The 22160-nt window shown below is 46.3% G+C and overlaps 1 protein-coding gene across 2 annotated transcripts in view; it reads right to left on the bottom strand.

The window, feature by feature from the left end:
• Nucleotides 1-22160, bottom strand: part of NAT10 (N-acetyltransferase 10) — a 40721-nt gene that overhangs the window by 4220 nt on the left and 14341 nt on the right. For both annotated transcript variants that reach the window (XM_075927461.2, XM_075927459.2), the window contains exons 9-27: nucleotides 21048-21181; nucleotides 18987-19080; nucleotides 18284-18382; nucleotides 17533-17669; nucleotides 16636-16760; nucleotides 15533-15683; nucleotides 13798-13894; nucleotides 12551-12667; nucleotides 10919-11020; nucleotides 10726-10800; nucleotides 9949-10065; nucleotides 9635-9768; nucleotides 8330-8378; nucleotides 7299-7392; nucleotides 7102-7212; nucleotides 6047-6219; nucleotides 5304-5423; nucleotides 4114-4212; nucleotides 3585-3658 (exon numbers count right to left, since the gene is read on the bottom strand). In XM_075927461.2, the coding sequence (XP_075783576.2) occupies nucleotides 3585-3658; nucleotides 4114-4212; nucleotides 5304-5423; nucleotides 6047-6219; nucleotides 7102-7212; nucleotides 7299-7392; nucleotides 8330-8378; nucleotides 9635-9768; nucleotides 9949-10065; nucleotides 10726-10800; nucleotides 10919-11020; nucleotides 12551-12667; nucleotides 13798-13894; nucleotides 15533-15683; nucleotides 16636-16760; nucleotides 17533-17669; nucleotides 18284-18382; nucleotides 18987-19080; nucleotides 21048-21181 (2102 nt within the window). The remainder of the gene's footprint in view (nucleotides 1-3584; nucleotides 3659-4113; nucleotides 4213-5303; nucleotides 5424-6046; nucleotides 6220-7101; nucleotides 7213-7298; nucleotides 7393-8329; nucleotides 8379-9634; nucleotides 9769-9948; nucleotides 10066-10725; nucleotides 10801-10918; nucleotides 11021-12550; nucleotides 12668-13797; nucleotides 13895-15532; nucleotides 15684-16635; nucleotides 16761-17532; nucleotides 17670-18283; nucleotides 18383-18986; nucleotides 19081-21047; nucleotides 21182-22160) is intronic.

Here is a 22160-nt window from a genome sequence, read left to right as displayed (position 1 = left end):
TGTTGATTTAGGGCTACAATAGAAGACACCGCTACAACATTCTTTGAACCAATCCTGTTTTTTGCAGGACAAAGGGAAGGACCAGGCTTTTGGTAGCTCAAAAGGAAGCACCCAACAGCTGCTGGAGTTGTATGAGACTCACAGCTTCAGCAACCCAGGCTTCAAGCTGACTAGCTCTGCACAGCTGCTTGTTAATTATTGGCAGACTTACGCCAAGACACTTCAGGCAACATTAGGTTTAATCTGCCAGTTAATACATGAAAAAAGTCCAAAAGGAAAGATTCAGCTAGCACTGACTGACAAGAGTACTGCTCTACTAGGCCTTTCACTGACACAGAGAATGGCTGAACAGGACAAGGATAAGCCAGGAATCCTAAGCAGGTGTAAGAGGCAGTGGGACCACTTCCATGATGTGGGGGAACCGAATGATTATTCCCAGCTTCATCAGAAGCCTAGGGATGTTCGATATTGTGTAATTGTGTTAGTGGTTACACAATTATTCAATATGCCCCACTCCCCGGGAAGGGGATAGGGGCACTACTACCATGTGCTGCTGCCTCACTATCAGAAGTAGCAGAATGGGATGGCAGGTGGGAGCCAGTCCGCGAGGGGAGAGGGTTTAAAAACCAGCTCCCTGTGCAGACCAGCTCCAACCTGCCACTGCCTCTGATAAAGCCTCCTGATGGAAGTGAGCAGCACAGGGGGCAGGCAGCTCCATGGAGCCAGAGCTGGCTTTTAAGCTGCCTTCCCCCAGCCCCTGCGTAGGAGGCAACAAGGGGGCGCAGGCAGGTCAGTGGGGTAGGCACACATGAAGAGCCAGCTCCCCACACGTATCCGCTCCCGCCTCCCCCACACACTGCTACCTCTATCAGAAGCTGCGCAGGGAGGCACCAACTCCCACCTCTGGTACAGAGGCAGCATGGGGGGGGGGGGGGAGACTGTGTGGTCCTCTACACACTGACATCCCTACAGAAGCCATAAGATTAAAACAGCCCCTTGCTATATAGCCCAGTTTATTATCTCTTATTGCAGCATCAGGTGGAAGCTCAACTAAAAATCAAAGCCTTATTGGGCCAGGGACCATACAAACAGAGCAAGAGCATCTCTGCCCTGAAGAGTTTATCAGCTAGACAGAAAAGACAAAGGATAAGAGAAAGGAAACTGAGGCAGGGTGTATCAGTGACTGCCCAAGCTCACACAGGAAGTGTGGCAGAGTTGAGCCTGAGCCCAGATGTCCCAAGTCTCTGCCCAATACTTTAGCTTCAAGACCAGCCTGTTCTCTAGTGCAGGGATTCTTAAGCCTCCCCCTTTGAGACTCTCCTCCACAAACTATAAAACTCCCTCCACTAGTCATTTCCCTCCCCCTTGCTGGAAGGAGAGAGGCAGAGCAGGAGCCGGTGCTGGGGGGAAGTTGACTTAAAAGCCGGCTGCCCGCAGCACCATGTCCGCAGGGGCACAGGAGGCAGAACGGCTGTGGAGACTGGGTGCAAGCTGGGAATCAACGGGATTCCCAACTCGTGCCCAGTCCCAGACGCTGTGCCTCTGCTTTTTAAATGTATTAAGAGCCTGTTTAAGGCTTGTGTGCAGTGGAGAGACTGCTCCGGGTCTCCTCCGCTGCACTCCAGCTTTTTAAATGTATTAAGAGCCAGAGGGCTCTTAATCAATTTAAAGAGTAGAGCCACAGCGAGCTTAGCTCCTGAGGCCAGGAGCTAACCCCACTGCAGCTCCCCCGCTTATCGACTAGTAGGTGGAAAATCCATCGATTAGTTGATTGAACTCAATTTAACATCCCTATCCAGGGCCCAGCGCAGGTGGAAGGGGGATTCGGGGCTCCAGGCTGGGGAGAACCCTTGGGCACTAGTGTAATTTGACTTCTCTTTTGGGAAGGAGGCGGCAAGGCAAGGGCCAGCAGTGCTCAAGTCAGCTCCGCACAGCAGGGTCCAAGGAGGAAGTGCCACCTCCGCCCCAACTCACTTCAGCAGGCCCACACAACAACTATAGCTGTAGAGTTTGTGTGGGGGGGGGGAGCGAGATATTACAAGCTCAGAGTGCACAGAAGGGAGTAGCTAAAGGCTGTATGTAGGCAGGGCAGTAGCTCAGGGGACCTGGGGGGGGGGGGCACTAAGGGCTGTGCACTGGCACGGGGTAGCTCAGGGTGCAGGGTGACTATTCCCTGAGGGCTCTGCCAGCCCCAGAGCCAGGCCCCCCCTATCTGGGCAGCTCTTACCAGCTGCCCGAACCATCAATGAGGACTGGAAGCTGAGGAGCAGCTGCAAACATGGGCACCAGCAGCAGATGGATGAATGCCACGGCTGCCCATTCCATGCACCACCAGCAAGGGGAGCACCTGCCCCACGCAGCATGGCTCCAGCTTCTGACCTGTGACCTGGCCAGAGGGCGAGGATTAAGGGAGGCTGGCGGAGAGCAGGTGGTGTGTGGGAGCTGGCCCTGCCTCACTCTGGATAAGGCACTGCAGTTTATTGGTATTTTGGAGGGGGGGTGGGGAGAGACACACTTGTGCTCCCTCATCTTTGCCCACAAGAATGCAGGGGGTCCCACCTCCGGCCTTTTCTCTAGTGCAGGGACTCATAACCTCTCTCTTTCAGAGGCCCTCCTCAAATGCTATAAAACCTCCAGGGCCCAGCATGGATAGGAGGGGGCTTGGGGCTCTGGGCTGTGCCCACTCAGCTTCAGCCCCATGGGAGGCACCAAGACTCTGCACACCGAGCCCTATAGCCCCCCGATCGAGATCTGCTGCTGAAGTAGCCATTCAGTTGCATAGTTGGGTAGACAGGCACAAAGTAAGGCAAAAATCACTCGCCTACAGTCACACAACATGTGGCTGAGCAACACTGGCTCCCAGTTTTTTGATTGACCCACCAAGGGGGTGTTGGCTTAAAATGCTGATAGGAAAAGCAACAGGTAACTAATAAGAGAACTCAGGCAGGTAGTGGGTCTGGCCCACGAAAGCTCATCATCTAATAAACCATCTTGTTAGTCTTTAAAGTGCTACATTGTCCTGCATTTTGCTTCAGCTACCCCAGACTAACACGGCTACATTTCTATCATGCAGGTGGTAGAGGATGGAACCAGAAAGTTCCTGTCCTTACTACCCTGCTCAGGAACAAATCTTAACTCCTATACTGAGCTCAGCAGAGTAGTGACAATGAGCACTGATGTCTTTTACCAAACCCAATTTAAAGCATTAAATGTAGCTTGAGAAAAACGTTTATCACCTACAGAGACCATTATTAATTACCTGTGATTAACGCAAGTCTCAGGAAACTAATTGCCATGTCCCAACAACATGACAAAACAGCATTTATTAGCTATTGCACAATAAGAAGTCCAACCTATGTGACTTGAGAAATACAGACTTCAAATTTCTAATCTATTCATGCGCTACACAAAGCTCAAGTTACTAGCTGACAATCTGACCCAGATGTCTGCTACATTTGTGAGTAATCCTGTCCTATCCCCTCCTCCACAACACTCGCGCTAAGGTGTACTATTCCTGGCGCCAGGGTATTCAAACTAGAGGCCTAGGAATATTTGTGGTGCAACTTATGTGGATCATTTCTTACTGTGAAAAGTCCATATCCTTCAGCTTCCCCATTTCTTGCTGGTGTTTTTCCTGGAATTCCTTTGCTGCTTCTTCCTGCATGGAAACATCCCATAAAAACGTAAGTTTTATGTACAACAGCAATCCATGTATTACAAGGTAGTCTACTGGATCAAATTACAACTCCTGATTCCCCTCCCATCCAAAAGGCAGCATGCCCAAAAAATCAATCCACTCTCATGCTCTGAATTGGGTGTTTCCAAACAATTCTTCCCATTTTAATTGTTATCATAGATGTATGTTAACATAAAATGCAAAGGTGAGGCTGGAAGGACTGATGCACCTCTACATAAGGAGAAACACAAAAAGCACAAAACAATAAAGCATTAAAGGCACAGTTAAAGCTTGCCAAGTTCCATAACAGGACATGTATGTCACACAACACCCCCTACACTGGAAGAAATCCAGCTTACAAGGCTCCTGCATTAGAGAAAACCCTCTGAGCGGTTTGACATGCATACTGGAAGTTTTAGTAGCAAGATTATTATTACCAAGTCCTCATTTAGAGATTTCAGGGTTGGCTCCATTACAACTTCCTTTGTTACTGCCATCTGCTCCTCCACAGCCTTCTCCTGGATCCTGCTGAACAACTAGGGAAGGAATAAATTAACACAGGACAGGGCTACTGGTGTTTTTCCACAGTGGTGCTTTAAATATGAATTAAGAATAGCTTGGCTGCCCACTCTGGCACTTCTGTAGTCTTTAAAATACGCACAAGGGATCGGGGGGGGGGGGCTTTTTTTCATTTTAATTTTTTAAGTGCCCACATTGTGGCACCCTGAAACACTGAATTTCAATGGCCACTTCTGGAAAGCAGATACAAAGACCGTTTCATACAAATATAAATAAATCAGTTATCCAGAGTCACTTGCACAAATGTGACAGTCAGTGGTTTACAACACACCTGGCTTAGGCAATCCCAAATGAACCATTAGCGTGTGTAGGTAAGCACTGCCGGTTTACTCTTAATTCCTTCAATGAAAAAAATTCTGTGCTGAGTAAGCCATCTGTAATGTGAGCGACTTGTATTGTAGGCTGCAGAAGCTCTATTAAGGGATTGCATTAGCTTGAGAATTAAGAGGGACTACACGCTACTCAGGTAACAAACATAGATAGGGAGCCTTTCACTTCTATGCCTCCAGCCCATGTTATTACTGGACAAAAGTCTAACCAATTTGATGAAGAGGAAAGGGTTGACGGCCCATCTCGTATTCCTTATGGATGACCATCCACCACTGCAGCGGAACCCATGTGTCCGCCTCATCAGGAAGATCAAGAAGGCCGATGGCCTGACCCAGAGCCTTTCCTGGATATCTTCAGGCTTCAGCTCTGCCGGATACTGACCCTTGAGATAACCACTCTAAGGCAGATTGAGAAATTGAGCCTAGACTGTTGTTCCAACTTCCTCCCCACCTCCTGCCTTCAGTTCAGCACCTTTCACCATTTGAAAATACCAATACATGATGTGCATATTGCACAGGGGAGCGTCCACCAGAAACCACCACCACGAACACTTACGTCTTCCACCAAGTACGAGATATTTCTTTACAGCGAGTCTCTAACGATTTGTTAAAGGCAGGCTGAGGACATTCTGATCCAGATTTCTCACACTGCAAGGATCAGGCTTGGAACTGCATTGGGCCCAGCTCAAGAGAGCAAAGCTTGACCATGCTGCCATTACCTGGACAACCTTGCGGATGATCCTGTTGAAAAGGCCCATCAGCTGGCTGCTAGGCAGTTCTATCTCCTTCTCCAGCACATCCACAGATTTGTGTTGCAGACCAATCCCCAGAAGAAGGGCCTGGAGGGCAAGATGATTTATTTGCTTTTAAGAGCAACAAAGTTTAGGTTCTCCCCACCTTCCTGGTTTTTAGCATCAAAGTTATTGCTCCCAGTGACATAATACAACGCACATCAGGTGAGGGGTTCAGCATTTTGTATGAAATAGCCCCCAAATGGCTCAACCTTGCCAGGCAACACTACATGCTGAGTCCTGTGGCTTTTATCTGGTATTTAAACAGCCTTTTGAGTATGTGTAGTGCTGTGCAGCATGCATAAGAAAACAGGGTCCCTATGATCAGATTCAAAGCAAATACAAAACACAGGAGACCAGTACTGGCAGTGGAGAGCAAAGTGAGGAATGCAGAGAAGGCAATCAGCTGAAGCAGCAGGATTTGGAGATGAGGGACAGAAATGTGGCATGTGAAGCGGGAGAGCATGCCACGTACAGGAGGTTACGGACAGAAGGAGAAACTCTCTTACTCCTAAAGGGAGAAGTTAGACTAAACAACAGCATGAAGTAAGAGCCAAGATGTAGCCAGGGATGGAGATACACAGAAGTGAGTTACTCGCTCCAGAAATATTGATGCAACATGGCCTCACCGGGGAAGAAGGGACATGGTAACGAACATAAATGAAACCTACGGACTGTGCAGCAGAGAGGGATACGTCTCCTAGCTGGTTGAGAAAGTACATCCTGGAAACAGTGGGAATTGTGTCCATGATCAAGTGATAATCCACCATGTTTCGAGAGTACATCTCCAACCGTTTCAGGTCGTAGGGGATGAACACAGCTTCCAATTCAGCACGGCTGATTGCTGAGCAAATCAAAGAAAGCATGATTAGACCTACGCTTCATGCTGCTTCGGGAGCAAGACAATCAAGCTTACTTTTAATATCAACTGCCTGTGTGCTAACAGCTGCAAACACATCCCATATATTTGCTCTGAAATGTATATGAACCAAATAGTGGATCCAACTGAACCTTCAACTGGTCTAATCATGCACACACTCTACATGAATTTAAAATGAACTAAAAAGCTTACGTAGGGGACAGAGACTCACCTCACAACTACCCTCATGACTCCCACTCCTAGGCAAACAATGGGCATAGGAGACTGGACCCTACGACAAGGGGAGAGGCATATGGGTAGAGAAGCTCACACTGTGCCTTCCATCTGCTGGAAGGGGCTGGCAGCTTTCACTAGTAACGAACATCATCTAGTCTGACCTCCTGTATTACACACACAGGCCGTTAATAACTTGTGGCTGAATTAGAAAGACATCCAATTCAAAGTTTTCAGCTGATGAGATCTCCACCACAGGCTAAAGCTAAACTGTTCCAGTGGTTAGATGCCCTCATTAGAAGTGCCTTACATCCACAGTTTGACTTTGCCCAGTTTCAACTCCCAGTCATTGGTTCTCGCTGTGCCTTTGTGTGCTAGTATCAGAGGACTTGCCAAACTTTGATCAAGTAGAGCTCTCTGATCCAAGCCATCAAAGAGACAGTACTGGAAGTGTTCACTCAGCAACACAAGCATATTTTTAAGAAGGAAGGAGCAAACAGAGCTGACCAACAGGGAGCTGTAGCATTCTACTACAGGCTGTAGCATATTCACAGGTTTGATTTAAAAACCTATTTGATAAACCATGTTAAGCTCTCTAACCACCGAAAGGATTTCAGAAGCCTACACACTCACGGGCCTGCAACTCCTGCTTGATATGCTTGTTCTGTAGAATGTTCAGTGCTAAGGAAGGGGAGAAAGTGCTGAACTGATACGAGAGCAGAGACAGGAACCGCCTCCTGAAATCTTCAAGACAAGAAGAGAAGAGAATGGTTACCAGCATGGCTGCGCAAAGGCTTCCTCTCGCACTCGTACAGGCAACCGGCAGTTACCTTTCCAGAAGGCAGCAAGCCAGTGCTCCTGTTCACTGTCTTCTTCATTCAGCATCTTCAGCATGATACAGGAGTGCTCACCGGTCAGGTCATTCTAGGAAAGAAGACAGATTCCCATGAGCCCCGTACCCATACTTTGCCTTACATACTGAAGAGAAAAAAGCAAAGACAGGTGTTGAAATTTAATTAAAACACTGGAATCCCTTTGATCGGGTTTTCTGCATGGACATGAGTTGTATTAAAAGTCACTGACCATCATTACTGCCACCAGCCTAGGACATCTGATAAACACCAGAGAAGGAGCTTTTGTTTTTTTGGATACTACTAGCCAAAAATCTTAACTACCACTAAGGCTATGTCTAGACTACCAAGAAAAGCTGGAAAAAGATACGCAAATTGTGAACCACAATTTTCGTATCTTTTTCCAGCTTTTCTTTCGAAAGAGGCTTTTCCAAAATTTGGTGCATCTACAGGGCGCCAAATTATGGAAAAACCTGCTCTTTCCAGCCATCCCTTCTTCCTTGTGAAATGAGGTTTACAGGGATGGTGAAAGAACACGTGCGCTTTTTCACAAATTTTTCCGAAAAAGCAGACACGTTCCTTGTATGTTGGGGACCTCCGGTATCCCAGAAGAGCACTGCAGTCTAGACATAGCTTAAGAGTCAGAAAAAAAATGCAAAAGGGCACAGTAACATAGGAAGCCTAATACCTGTTGTCAGACAAGACATACACTAAGTGTTTCTACAATATTACAAATGGTCACTATTCCTCTTCACAATCCTAAAATATGTTAGCCCAATTATCCATAAACCCGCTAGACAAAAAAAAAGGGGGGGGGGGAACAACACAAAAACCCCATTGACATTCTCTACCACTTAAGAGGTTTTCAAAAGCATGTGCCTAACTCCCAAGGATTTCCTGATGTTTTTGAAAAAAAATCCCTCAACCCAAATCCCATCAGAGTCAGTGGAAAGGCTCTCACAAATATCAGTGAAACCTGCACCAGGTTCTTGAAGCAATATAAGACTTACTGGAGTCTGCCTTAAGTAAACTGGTGCAAATCCAGCACGTTTCCAAAATCTGGTGGGGAAAGAAAAAAAAAAGCAATAGAAATTACTATGATGTTAACACTACAACAGTAGTTGCATCAGAGACCTATCCTGATTATAAATCCAAATGTTGAAAGATGGAGCAAAGTTTATATGGCATCATGGTAAACTTATAAAACAAAATGTTGATCAAAGGGGCATAAAAAGGGACTACTGATATAGACTAAATTTAGATGATAATTTGTGATCAAAAAAGATTATGACATCAGATTATGAAATCAGGAAGTAGACAAAATTCATGTGTTAGAAATAAGGGTTAATTGGTGGACAGAATAATGAAGGGGGTGACCTGTTGTACCCACCAAAGTTTGGAACTTAAAAACAAACAACAAAAATCCAACAAACATTAGTGAACAAAAAACACTGACTGTTGGTAGATTCCATCAAGAAAGGTCAAAGGTCTTTTGCACCAAAGACTCTGCACATTATCTGCAAACCTTGAGATTTTTCAAACCTCAACACATTGGTGAGGGTACCAGAGTGATACATGCAAGATCCTGCTCTGTCTTGCCATTCTCCTCTTCTTCCCCATCCACACACCCAAACCTACCCTTTTCTCCCTACAGCCTTGGCTCCTGACCTGGTCCTGTGATTGACTGTACTGCATCACAGCACCCTGTCCTCTCTGAGCAAAGGCATTTTGCCAAGTTTTGACTAAGACTGCGCATTACCATTCAACTTTATATACTCTGTATTTTGGATTCTTCTGCATAGCCAATCAAACTTCCAAATTGCGCCAAAAATTTTACAGTGTTTGCTCCAGGGAACTAAGCAGGGTGGAGGACCCCAAACTATGAATAACTGTTTAATGTTGTACACTGCCACTCGCATGAACTCTTAACTTCCTGGACCCACTTGTGTCATACAATTGTACCCTTGGCCTTGCACAGCACCACAGATCTGCTTTGCAGGGGGACTGGAGCAGTCTGGCTACCCAGGAACCAGAACTCGAGGTGGAAAATGGGCACTTTGCTCCTGGACTAGCAAAAGGAGGAGAGCTCTGCATTGCTCTGAAGGTCTCCCAAAGGAGTTGCTTCCAGCCAGGCTGAGCTGTCAGCACAGACTCCAGCAAAGGCAGGCATGGAGCTGTGCCATATTTGAAACAGGAAATGGGACTGAAAGCAAGGGAAGCCTGAACACATCAGGACCCAAATATTATGAGGAATTCTTCTGTAGGGCTCCCCCAAACCACATTTAGGTAGTAGGCAAATATGGTTCGACTCTTACTTCAACAGCCTTGGTGTCAAGCCATAAGAGACCCCCAGATAGTCCAGACTCTCTGCCTGTCGCTCACTCAGTTTGAGAAGTAAAGGAGGCAAGTCCTTCCGAGGTGTCACAGCCTCTTCCAACAAACTGACAGCCTGGAGAGAAAAGGGAAAATGTGCAGCCAAGGTACTAAGCTGATAACACCGTCTTCACAATGACTGCAGATGAAATCTAGGATGCATGGGACTCAGCTACTGAGGGGCCACGCTATAGTCCAATACAAACTGAACTGCCTACAACAGCAAGAAATACCAGAAATGCATATAGCTTCATACCTCACTGCTTACGGTGGCAATTCCTTTTGGCTTTGGAGTAACTTTTTCTTCCAGGCAAGGGAATTTGCCCTCATAGTACATTTGCAGTAAGGTCAGAGCTCTGCTGCCATAACCCATCTGTGGGTGAGAATTTAAAACAAATGAAATACATCAAAGAGTTTGTAAAATTGGCGGGGGGGGGGGGACTTTTTAATTGAAATTCACAATCTCTTCACATTCACCGCAAAAGCTTCCCATTTATAAAACACCTTTCATCCAAAAGAGGGTCCAGACACTTTACAGATGATCTACACTAACTAGTATCACTCAGCCACGACAAAAATGTATCTGTTGCTTAGGTACTAATGTCTTACCACAGGGGAAGTGGAGGATGCTCTGTCCAACTGAAGCTACTGCCAAAAGTATAAGCAATCCACCAAAGTCATGATACTTACTGATGTACAGTCTGGAAGATGGGACCCACAGACACGCAGAAAGAGTGACCGCAGAAGGCAGTACCCAGGGTTAACACCCCTAGCCTCACAAGATATTCACGGGCTCAATTGCTTAATATCACATCTCCATCAGCAAAGTGCTGCTCAGCAAGATGCTGAGTCACTGGTTTGGTATTACCCCGAAGGAGGGAAATTCACCTACACACACTGCAGAAGCTGAGCTTTCCCTGGAGGTCTCCCATGCAACTAGCAGCCAGGCCTCATTCTGATCATCTTGCAAGAGCAAATGAAAAGGTCCCACTGCTGGCTCCCCCTATAATCACAAGATGCTAGAATACATTACCCCTTGATAATCAGGGTGGACTGCAATGCGAACAACACGTCCACCCGAGAGGCTCCCGAAGTCTGGATCTTGGAACTGTACATGAGATACAAATCAGATTAAAGAAAAAAGAGTTGGAGAGTTCACAATATCAAATCAGCACTTAAACATCCCCAGCCCCACCCAAACATAACCAAACTGCAAAATGACCTACCTGCTCTGAGACAGTCCATGGAATTAGATCTCCTGATGCTTTCCTCCCCCTAGACAGACTGTTCATGATAGACTGGCGAGAGATCTCTCCCTCCAGACACACCTGCCAAGAGAAAAGAGGAAAGAATACGAACAGAGCAAGATGTTTAGTCCCACATTACTGTATAACAAGTGACAGACCCTGACCAAAAAAACGTTCAATCTTTAATTTTTATCTATATCTCAGGGAAATAAAGTAGGTTTGGAAGGATTAGATTTTTATGTATAAACATAGATTTCACCATAACATACACAAAACGACAAAAAATATTTCCTTCGATGTAACTGAAGTTTACAAACAAAGAAAAATGTTGCTTGAGAACATGAGTTGATTTAAGGATATTTACTTTGCATATTTCAATGTGTATTGTTGAAAGTGGTGTTTAACCGTTATAAAGCTTTAAATTTTTAAATCTCAGTGTTAACTATTACTTAATTATTGTCTAGCTCCCCAATTTTCTGATTCTCCCATTTCCCACAATTGTGAAAATTTAAAATAACAATGAAAAATATGTAAAGAGAAACATCAATAGCCATCAAAATTATTAAAAAACTAAAGTCTGTCTATCTTAATTACAACATTCTTTAGCAAAGACTACCCATGAGTACAATCTATAGCCCATCAAACAGCAAGGAACTGCTACCTGCCTAGCCCGTTTTGCTCTTGGATGTTCCTGAATTTCTACTGTCAGAATGGGTCTGTTCCCTGACGTAGACTGTGAATTTACTCTCACGTATTGCCCTAGTGGCACTTAACGAGTCAGGGAGGTGGAAGAGTTGTAAGATTACAGAGTGTGACAGCGCGTTGGGGGTCCCCCATCTCCTGCACCCCGAAATGGCACAAACAGACTGCACCAGCTGGTGAAATAGAGGAAGTTTATTGCCTCTCCAGGATACAGCACAGCACAGATGTAATCTGGTCACAGAGCTGGGCTAGGATGCCTCAGGCCCCCTTGAGATGGGGGGAGACTGGGCCCCTAAACTCCAGCCCCTTTCCCTAGGCTGTCTCCTCCATGCTCCCAGACAGCAACTAACTCACACTCTTCCAGCCCTGCCCCCCAGCCAGGGCAGCATTCCACCTTCCTTTGTTCCTCTCCATGGGGGGTGTCTGGTTCAACAGGTTTGGCGTTACCTTTGCATAATGAGGTTTTCCCTGCTGGGTCTTGCTCCAGACAGCAGAGGTCACCACAGCCCAGCAAGTACCCCCACTACATCACACAGAGATATGTTCTGCCACTGTTCAGCCATCTTCTAATGAGTTCATGTTTATTCAGCACTATATAAGAGTTGGAGAAATAATGCTCCTCAGGGGAAGAGGTTGCTATGACCTGAACTTCAACTTTCTGGCAGGCCTTGCAGCACAAATGTGTTTCCTAGGTTGTAAGCGCTGGGCTGTGTGACAGGGACAGTGCGCTTGTAGATTTGTACAGCACCTTGCACAACAAAGTCCTGGTTAAAGCCTGTAAGCACTAGCATAATGCACACAAAATTGAAATTACTATATAGTCCTACAGATAAGAGCCACTGTCACCCAATCTGTGACTGCGTTCTTAATTAGCAGTTCTGTATCTGCACAGACCCTTTCGTTTCTTACCTGAACAACAGCAAGTACCTCTGGCAAGGAATTCTGGGTAGGTGGAACTGGAGGCAGAAGGCAGAAGAGATGATGGGCAGGAGCATCTGAAAGCATCTGGAGGTCATTGGGAGAATTCTAAGGGGCCATAAAACCATCTAGTTAGAGCACTAATTATCACTTACTAGTTAGTGTTAACGAGACGGGTGGCTGCATCTCTGAAGATCAACAATCCTCCAGACTCTCTGCAGGGAAGAGTTTCAAAGTTCTACCACAAAGACAGTAGTTGCTTGGAGAGCGGCACTACTATAAATCCTGCTTCTCCCTTTCCCTCCTGTGAATTTGGATCTAGCAAAAACCTTGCATATGGACCATTCAAAAATCAAAGTTCTAGACTGGCATGATTTTCCGCAAATGCTTTTAACGGAAAAGTTTTTCCGTTAAAAGCATTTGTGGAAAAGAGCATCTAGATTGGCATGGATGCTTTTGCGCCAAAAGTGCTTTTGCCCAAAAGCATCCGTGGCCAATATAGACGTGATTTTGTGCAAGAAAGCCCCGATCGCCATTTTCGCCAAAAGCATTTGCGCAAGAGGGCTTTTACCCGAGCGGGAGCATCAGTGTATTTGCGCAAGAACACTGACAATCATACATTAGACCGCCAGTGGTCTTGCGCAAATTCAAGTGACCAGTGTATACAGCTGTCAAGTATTTGCACAAAAGCAGCCGCTTTTGCGCAAAAACTTGCCAGTCTAGATGCAGCCATGGTATAACACTGATGGCCCAAGAAACTCACAAAACAATTCTAGTCTATTATGTTATTTTGATTGGATTATCCATCTGAGTTTTAAAACCATGTTATCAGCTGGTACCGTTTATTACTATATTTTAAATTAAATTTAAAACCATTCAAAAATCAATGTTCTTATTTAACAGAATAAATGCTACTGAAAACTGTTGATCACCTGCACTTCTCTCCCCCATATAATTCAGATATCAAGCTCTGAGCTAGTGCAACACGCATGCCTAAGATTTGGTGTCCTGGTTCACAGCCAGAAATCAGTACTAACCCAGGTTGAGATCAGGCCTATTGGGTGAGGAGGCAACTGGGAAAACAGTGCTTTACAAGGCCTGAAGCAAGGCATGCAGTTCAGCTGTTAAGGCACGGAAAAGCTACTGTGCGATCAGTCCTCTAAGACGTCTCAATTTGCCCTCTTTAAAACAGCAGGTATTTCTCCCCTGTATCAGAGCGGAGACCGCAGTAGCACTACCTTGTAGTGAGAAGCCACATAAAGGGCCATCAGCCGCTGGAGAAAAACTTCCGATGCTTTGTGGTAACAAAAGAGGGTGTCTCTGTTCACGTAATATCTAAGTAAGGTGATCAAGGAAACAAGCAAAGCCAAAAGCTACATCTGCCTGCATCACCCGGATGGGAACACACATTCCTCGTTCTTTAAGCCAGTGGTCACCAACCAGTCCATCGGGATCTACTGGTAGATCTTGAGCCTCTCACAGGGAATCCTGACTGGTTTGGCCAAGAGGCTATTAAGTGCCAACGCTTCAGCTGCCCCTCCCCTTGGGGAGCCTCCTGCCATTTTCCTTGGAGCTGTCCCCTCAGGAGCCTCTGCTTCCTGTTGCAGGACAGCAGAGGGAGAGGAGGGGGCGCTGATGTCAAGGTGCCCCTTCCCACTCTGTATCCTTTCTCCACAGAGCAGAGAGGGGGTCTGGGATGGAGGGAGTTTGCTGGCTGCTTTAGGGAGTGGTGCAGGGGCGATCCTGCCTTAGCCCCACTGCTCCACTACCCAGGAGCTAAGATAAGCAGTGCCCAGCTGGAGCCCACATCCCAAAACCCTACCCCCAGTCATGAACCCCCTCTTATGTCCCAAGCCCTGCCCTAGCCCTGAACCCCCTGCATCCAAACCTCCCAGAGCCTGCATCTAGAACCTTCTTGAGCACCCCAACTGCCTGCCCCAAACTCAGCTCAGAGCCCCTCTGGTGCTCCAAATCCCTTAATCCAAGGCCAGAGACCTGCACCCTAACCCTCTGCCCCAACCTGGTGAAAGCGAACGAGAGTGAGCAAGAGAGGGAGGATGGAGTGAGCAGGGGCGGGGCCTCAGAGAAGTGGCAGGAAGGAGGCAGGACAAGGGTATTTATATTTTAGGTAGATCTTGGATTGCATTTAAATTCAAAAAGTGATCTCATGCGCAAAAAGGCTGGACCCCCCTGCTTTAAGCTATTGCTATCCAAAGATGTCAGCCACCAGGGCTCTGAACAATCCTTTAGCCTGATCTGCGTATCTTCTTTGCAGCACACCAATTAGGAAAGACATCACAAAATGTTGACCATGTCTCAAAACCTTCCTTACCCCTCCCACCTCCTCCAGGAAGCAAATCAATGTCAGTAAGACACTGCCAGACCACCCCTTTAAAAAAGAAAAGCCTCGCTAAGAGATCTAGCCCAGAAGACTGGTCAAAGTGCACTTAACTGGATCTTGCACTGAGAAGCAGCCATGTGGACCCGGTATCCACACAGAGCCTTTCTGACGTCAACTGGCTTGTGCAGGATCGGGGCCTTGGACCATAGAAACAGTCCTTCCCCATGTTAAGTTTACACAGAGGGCTCAGCACTACCCAAGAATACCAGATTTGTTCATTATTTTATTATCAGAATATTAATGGGTCTATTTTTCAAAATGCCTATTGAGTCTTTTCTCATCCCCATCAAGAAACACCCTCCAACTGCAGTAGGCGCTGGAGCAGACCCTTGTCACACAGGGTGCTTTATCCATCACTGAAGAGGAGAGTTAAACTGAAATGTGCTTCTGACCAACATGAAGAAGCTGAATTATAAGCTGTGTTGAGGGAAACTGAAATCGAGGCAGAGAGTCTATCACCTCCAACCTCTCAGAAACAGCCTTGCTCCTAATCTCTTCTGTAGGAGCTCACACTGCCCTACCGCAACTGAGAGTCATTTACTGAGCGAGGGCACTATTTTCAGGCAGGATACAGGTCACAGGTTTCAGGCAGCGGGCAGCCAGAGATGATCCTGGTGATGTTGAGACAATCCAGACACAGCAGGTCATTGAGCCATTTTTCCACGGGGTCTCCAGGGGCATATCGGATTGACTCATGGAGGGAGACTTCGTGCAACGTACGAGCTGGAAAGAAAAGTTCAAAAGAAAAAAAAAAAATCAAACATGTCTGACGTGACAGGTACTAGGGATGTTAAGGACTAATCGTCTCCCCCCCCTTGCTGCCTCTATTAGAGAGGGGCAGCAAAGCGGGGGGAAGGGGAAGGGGGTACTTCAAAGCAGCAGCGCTGCACAGCTGACCCCAGGATCAGCTGTGTGGCCCTGTTACAGGTGGAGTCCGGGGTCAGCTGGAGACTCCCCAGCTGATCCTGGGCTCCAGCACGGCATTTCTGTGGAACCCGGGATCAGCTGGTGAGTCCCCAGCTGACCCCAGGTTCTGGGGAAATGCCACATGGAACCCCGCGATCAGCTGGAGAGTCCTCTTGATCCCAGGATCAGCTGGGGAGTCCCCAGCTGACACTGGCTCCAGGTGGCATTTCTAATCAGCAGCACAGCATGGAGGCCAGGGTCAGAGGGGGACTTTGAGCCCTGGGGGCTCTCGTACATTTCAAAGAAAAAAAGTGCCTATGGGGTAGTTGAGCAGTTGATGGAATTTCCATCAACTACTCGACTAGTCAATTAACCATTACTTAACATCCACTAAAGGCACCAACAGGATCAGGCCCTTCAATAGCTTTGGTCCGAAAGACTGAAAGTAGCAAACCACCTATTTCCCCCAAGCCATCCAAAATTGGACACTTAAGCCTATTTCCATATAGAATCAATGCAGCTAGACCACTCAGGTGGAGTCCATGCCCTTACAAGTGGCTGAGAAATTTCAGAGGGTGAAAAATTAATTGAAGCGACCAAGTTACAAGTCAAGCTTCTTATAGCTTTCTTCACATTCCACCACCACCCTCCGCCTGCAGCTGTACAAATCCAAATACGGAACACCAAAGAACTGCAAAGGGTGCAAGTCATGAGCATTGTGTTGCTGGCTAGAGTCGCTTATTCAGAGATGCCAACAGGGGGGCGGTACCTGAGGCAAGTTTAGCTGTAGCTGTAGCTTTGTTCTCTGCGGTCATGCTGGCTTGTGCCTCTGCACTCTGCTGCCGGAGCTGCTGAATCAGCTTCAGGGACAACGACCGACCGGTGCCCTCGTAACTAGAAGAATTAAGAGATCAATGAGAAGCTAGTAAGATGAGGCTGGAAAAACCAACAAAACAACCCAGTAATCCAGGATAGCCCTAATTTAAAATGCAACTTTATCTACGTTCTGGCTTCATGTGCCATTACTAGGTCCCTTGCAGCATCACTGCTGGTACAAGCCGAAGGAAAAAGCCAAAATGCAGTGGTGAGGGGATCAACAGCTCCCAAAGGCATTGCACATATGGCGCTGACTAATCAAAGAGCTTTACTTTATTCCCACCCAGACTGCTTCACCTACACTGAAATGCAGCTCTTTCACTGCACTACACAGTGAGGTCACAGGAGGTGACTGATCATTTCTGTCAGAAACATAAGGGGAACTTAGGAAACAATAACCTATACTGAACTATAGCCAAGCAGCTGGAATTTTCTTAACCCCATTTTGATCAAAAAGGGGGCAGCTCTCCACAAAACCTACATGTCCTCTCCTCCTGACACTTCAGCATCACGCTTAAACCTTCGTTCCTTGTTCAGGCACAGAACAGAACATGTCTTCATAGGAGGGACAGGCAATTAATAGGACACTGGACTAATAAGTGACTCACAGAAGAGAATAAAGACCACAGTCAATTCAAAGACAGCTCTCGGCCATTAAAAGGAGCAGTTATGCAAAAAGATCAGGACAAGCAATAAGTGTAAGGACTGACATGAATGAGAGCAGGGTCCAACAAAAAACTGCCCATGCGGCTTGTTTCCCAAACAAGCAGGCCAGCATTCAGTGTCTTACCCATTGATCGTAGAAGCCATAAAGACGAGGTAAGGCCCCAGCAGGTTTTTCACAAGAGGAAGAGGAATGGCAGCAGCTTCGTCAATCACCACAAGTTCAGCCTGACCCAGTTTCACAGCATCGGCGGGATGTATGTACTGCAAGGAGCCAAATACTATTTTATTCAAGTAATCCCCAACCATAGCAGCTGTCTGCGACTTGAGAAGACCACAAAGGAGGTAAAGCTGCATCCCCATAGAAGCAGTTTCCTTCCAAGGTCCCAGTCTCTTGCTTAGAGAGAAATGGGGCGCAGGTACCGTGATAAACTAGTGGGGTGAACTTGAGTGCCATTCCAGGGAGGATGAATAGCAGGTCATATGCCTTGTGGTGCCACTGGACCACAAAAGCACTTTATTTGTATCAGATTAGGTGTCTTTGATTTTTCCTTACTGCTAAAATTTGTGCTCCTCCACTTTTCTGAACACTATTATAACACACACCAAAAACAAGCACGTGCAAATTCAAGTGAAGATCCTTGACTTACAAGATCTCCACAGAGCTAGATAAATAGCTTCTCTGGTAGAACTCTTTGATCAGGAAGTAATTAGCCTCCTCTTAGGGCAAACCTGCTTGGATACACAATCGTGTATAACCTGGTAACATTATGTAAAATGAATACATTCAAGGTTAAAACTGCTAGTGATGTGCTGTACTTCTAGTGGCTATGAATGAGATATAGTGAGGCTGAAGAAGTGACACACAGGTTAATTACCTGGATAGTCTGTCTGTGTTCCTTGAACACATTCACTCTGACGACTGCTTTATTAAACTCAGGGTTCAGAGACTGAATAATCTCATAGTCCAGATGTTCCTGAAGGAAAAGATTAAACAAAATGAACAGGCAAGACCTAAAAGAACAGCAGGTTAGGAGAAAAACAGCGTCTATTTGCACAAAAATTCTGCACTGAAATTCTGTTAAGAAAGCCTCAACCTGGACAAACTTAACTGTATATCTAAAGTGAAAATATAATCTTTGTTTCCTTCTATTCAGTCAATGAGATCCATCAGAGAGCTGGTTTCTCCAATACTTCCAAAGTTCATGGAGTAGCATATCCAAGAATAAATTCCATTTCTTAGAAAGAAACCTTCAATTATTTAATCTAATTCACTTTTATTCCTAGCATTAACTTAAAATGTAGGGACCCTAATAGAAAATCTTATAATAAAAATAATGTCCATTTTTTATGACAAAAAAATCTAGTTTCACAATATTTCTGATTTATAAATACTGGATGTAAAAAAATCAGCTTGCTATGATTCACTGCAGAGCATTATAAAAGGCTTTTAGGAGCAAACAACCTAATGCTAAAAAGCCATCATTCTAACACTAGGTATGTAAAACCAATATGAGAAATGCAACTTTAAATCCCTCCATACACATGATTCTGTGAAATTCCGTACACTGCTCTTCTTACCTGGTACTGCAGTGCATCAAAACCTTTAAATACAAATTCAAACAGTGTGTGAAGATTGTCTGGACTGGGAGATGTCACAAAGATGTTGGAGTAACTATTGAGGAAACAAAACCGGGTTTTAAATCCTTTTATCTAAAGAAGCCTGAACCATTCAGTTTATACTATACACGCCGTAGCGAGATGGTGCAAAACACTGAGATTTAACAGATACAAAGCACCTTAAACCACAAAGAGTTTATAGAGTTTATATTTGTAAGTGAAATAGAAAGCAACAGTTAAAGTGAAGCATTCTTTCTACCATGCCTGTAGGATACATCTTCAGTGTGTACTACTACACCAGGGATGGGCAAAAGGGCCTCCGTGGGTCGGATCCAGCCCGCCACGCAGGTGGATTCAGCCCGCAGAGGCCCTGCTGCTTCCCCACCCCCAGGCCAAGTAGGGCCTAGGAGTGGGGGAATGCCTGAAGCCTTCTCCTGCCCTGCCAGGAGCTGCTCGCAGGGCTAGGGCAGAGCGGAGAAGGCTTCATGCGCTCACCCACCCCCGGGTCCTAATTGGCCTGGGGGCAGAGAGTGTGCAAAGCCTCTTCCCAACCTGCCAGGAGCATGTGGCACTTTGAAGTGCTGAGCGCTGCTCAGGAAGTGGGGGGGGAAGAGCGGAGGAGACTTCCCCCGCGCCCAAATTGGCCTAGGGGCAGGGGAGCGAGGGAAGTCTCCTCCCATACCAGGGGAATGGGCACCTTAGGGGAATGTGGGGTGGGGGCAAAGGCACTCCCTCTCCCCCAGACCAATCATTGTCTAGTGAACCCAGAAATATCTTGGCCCTGCCCCTTCCTATGTGGCTCGGGGCAGCTTAAAAAATTTCCGAAGAGGCCCCTGGCAAAAAATTATTGCCCACCCCTGTACTATGCCAAGGTATTCAGTAGGAATGTCAAAGTCCGTTATGCCAGGGGTGAGGAACCTTTACTGGGTCAGGAGCTGCTGACCCACAGAAAGATCAGTCAGGATCAGCACATAAGTGAAAAGCAAAAAAACCAAAACGTGACATGGCCCCTGGCTGAGGAGACAGATACTCCCCACATTCGCCTCACACACCAGAGCCTTGGGAGCTCAGACTAGTAAACTGTGTGCGCTCCAGCCCCATGGTGGGGTGGAGGCTGGAGTGCCAGCACAGGCTCCCAAATGTTAGCGGGGGGGAGGGAGGAGCCCTGAGCCTCGAGGGCTGGATCCAGGCAAGCTGGGGGCAACATCCAATTCCAGACCTGAGGTTCCCCACCCCTGCACTACATGATTTAACCTATAAGCCAAGGCTTATTGGTTAATGTATCAACTACATGCACCCCACCACTTACTGCCTCTGTATCAGAGGCAGCAAGGGCCAGTGGGGGGCAGGAGCTGGTGCCCATGAGGAGCTGATTTAAGCCAGCCTCCAGCTCCATGCTGCTGCCTTGCACAGAGTGCTTTGATCTTTGTGTCAGAGTTGACTGCACTTATATCCTGAACTTCCAGTGCTCATTGGTTTCACTACACAACTGAGAACTGATTTGTAGTTGCCTACTTTAGGAATTTCTAAAATGTGATTATTCTGACTTTTAAAAGATTAACATTTCCTGTTAGTATAAAAATGGAAAGATTTGGAAATCAATGAGAACTAGGGATATAAATCCCATTTAACCGATTAAAGGGGATGGGCAGGCTAGAGTGGACCCCACTGCAGCCAGGGGCTGCTCCAGCCCTGTGGCTCACAGGCTCCCCTTTGCAGGGGCTGCTGCCATGGCTGCCCTTGCCTCCTGCCCCATAGAGGCTGGGAACCAGCAGTCCTGCGGAGAGGGTCCAGGGGGCTGGAGCAGCTTTCCGCCTGGGCACTGGTTAACATGTTACTTGATAAACACCATCCATTAAGGGTAATGTTTACTGAGTAACTGTTTAACTGTTACCCATTAACATCCCTAATGTGAATATATCCATCAAAATGCACAAAAAGGATTGTGTCATAGATATATATTATTGTCGCACAAATGCACCTCTAATTCTTCTCAGCTTAGACAGCTGAGGTTAAGCTTACCCAAAAGCCACAGCCCCAGCTATAGCCAGTCCTAAAGCAGCAGATTTACCACGTCCCCTAGCAGCTGTTAAAGCTACGGTGCTCCTCAGAGTCTTCTCAGAAATGGCTTCAATAAATTTCAGAAGTGCTTTTGCCTGGTGAACAGGAAACAAATACAGGCGTGAAATCTAATGGAGCAATAAAGCCACATGCACATTTACTAAATTGTACCATTAATAGGAGCTGACACATCATCCCTTTTCTAGACATTGAAAGGCAGGATGGGAGTAATGACTGAGAAAGACACGAAAACCAAACAATTTTTTTTTTAAATGCTTGAACCTTAATAAAACAATCTCTGCGCATACCTGCACCATGAGCTTTCCAAACAGGTCTGGGCAGGACACAAGATAATAGATATTATATTGTGCATTCCCAAAGCACATTTTACTTCAGAACTTTAAAACTAGAGATTTTCATAAGCACAAATGACAGGTGCTTAACTCTCCTTGGAAGTCCCAGAACTCCTCTGTGAGGTAGGAAAGCATCCAACCCATTTTGCAGAGGGGCAACAGCAGGGAACAGTGGGGTTTAGAGACTTGCTCAAGGTCACACAGCAGATCATGAGGAAGCAATGGACAAACTATCACCTGTTTTAACTCTAGAGACACATACACTATCTAGTCTGTGGAAGGGGGAAGATAGACACAGAGAGTAGCAGCAAGCGTAATAAGTATTTGGCTTTTACGCAGCATCTTTCCCCCAAGGGGATCCCACAACCCTTCATAGGCCACATGCATGGAAAGTTACTTCTCCCAAGAAGAGCTGTACGCAGCCAGCGCGCTGCACCAGAACAACATCCTGCTCAATCAAAAGAGCCCAAGAATCCTTATCCAGGAACTGGACATGGAGGTTATGTTGTTAAATATAAGACTTAAAGTAAGTTACATTACTGCCCATTTTACCATCTTCTATGGTATCCAGCAGTGAAAGTAACTTACAATTTCTTACAGGTGAAAGTAACTTACAATTTATTACAACATGGGTTCCTGCTAGCTCTTTAAATAGCCCCCTGCTGGCTTTTGCTGCAGTTTAGCCGGCTCTTGCTGGAGCTGTGTCCCAGCACGCACCCGC

This window comes from Pelodiscus sinensis, chromosome 5, assembly GCF_052426305.1.
Source record: "Pelodiscus sinensis isolate ZL-2025 chromosome 5, ASM5242630v1, whole genome shotgun sequence".
In the NCBI taxonomy this organism is placed as follows: domain Eukaryota; kingdom Metazoa; phylum Chordata; order Testudines; family Trionychidae; genus Pelodiscus; species Pelodiscus sinensis.
The sequence above is the reverse complement of the archived record's forward strand: the minus strand, read 5'-3'. Positions and strand labels throughout refer to the sequence as shown.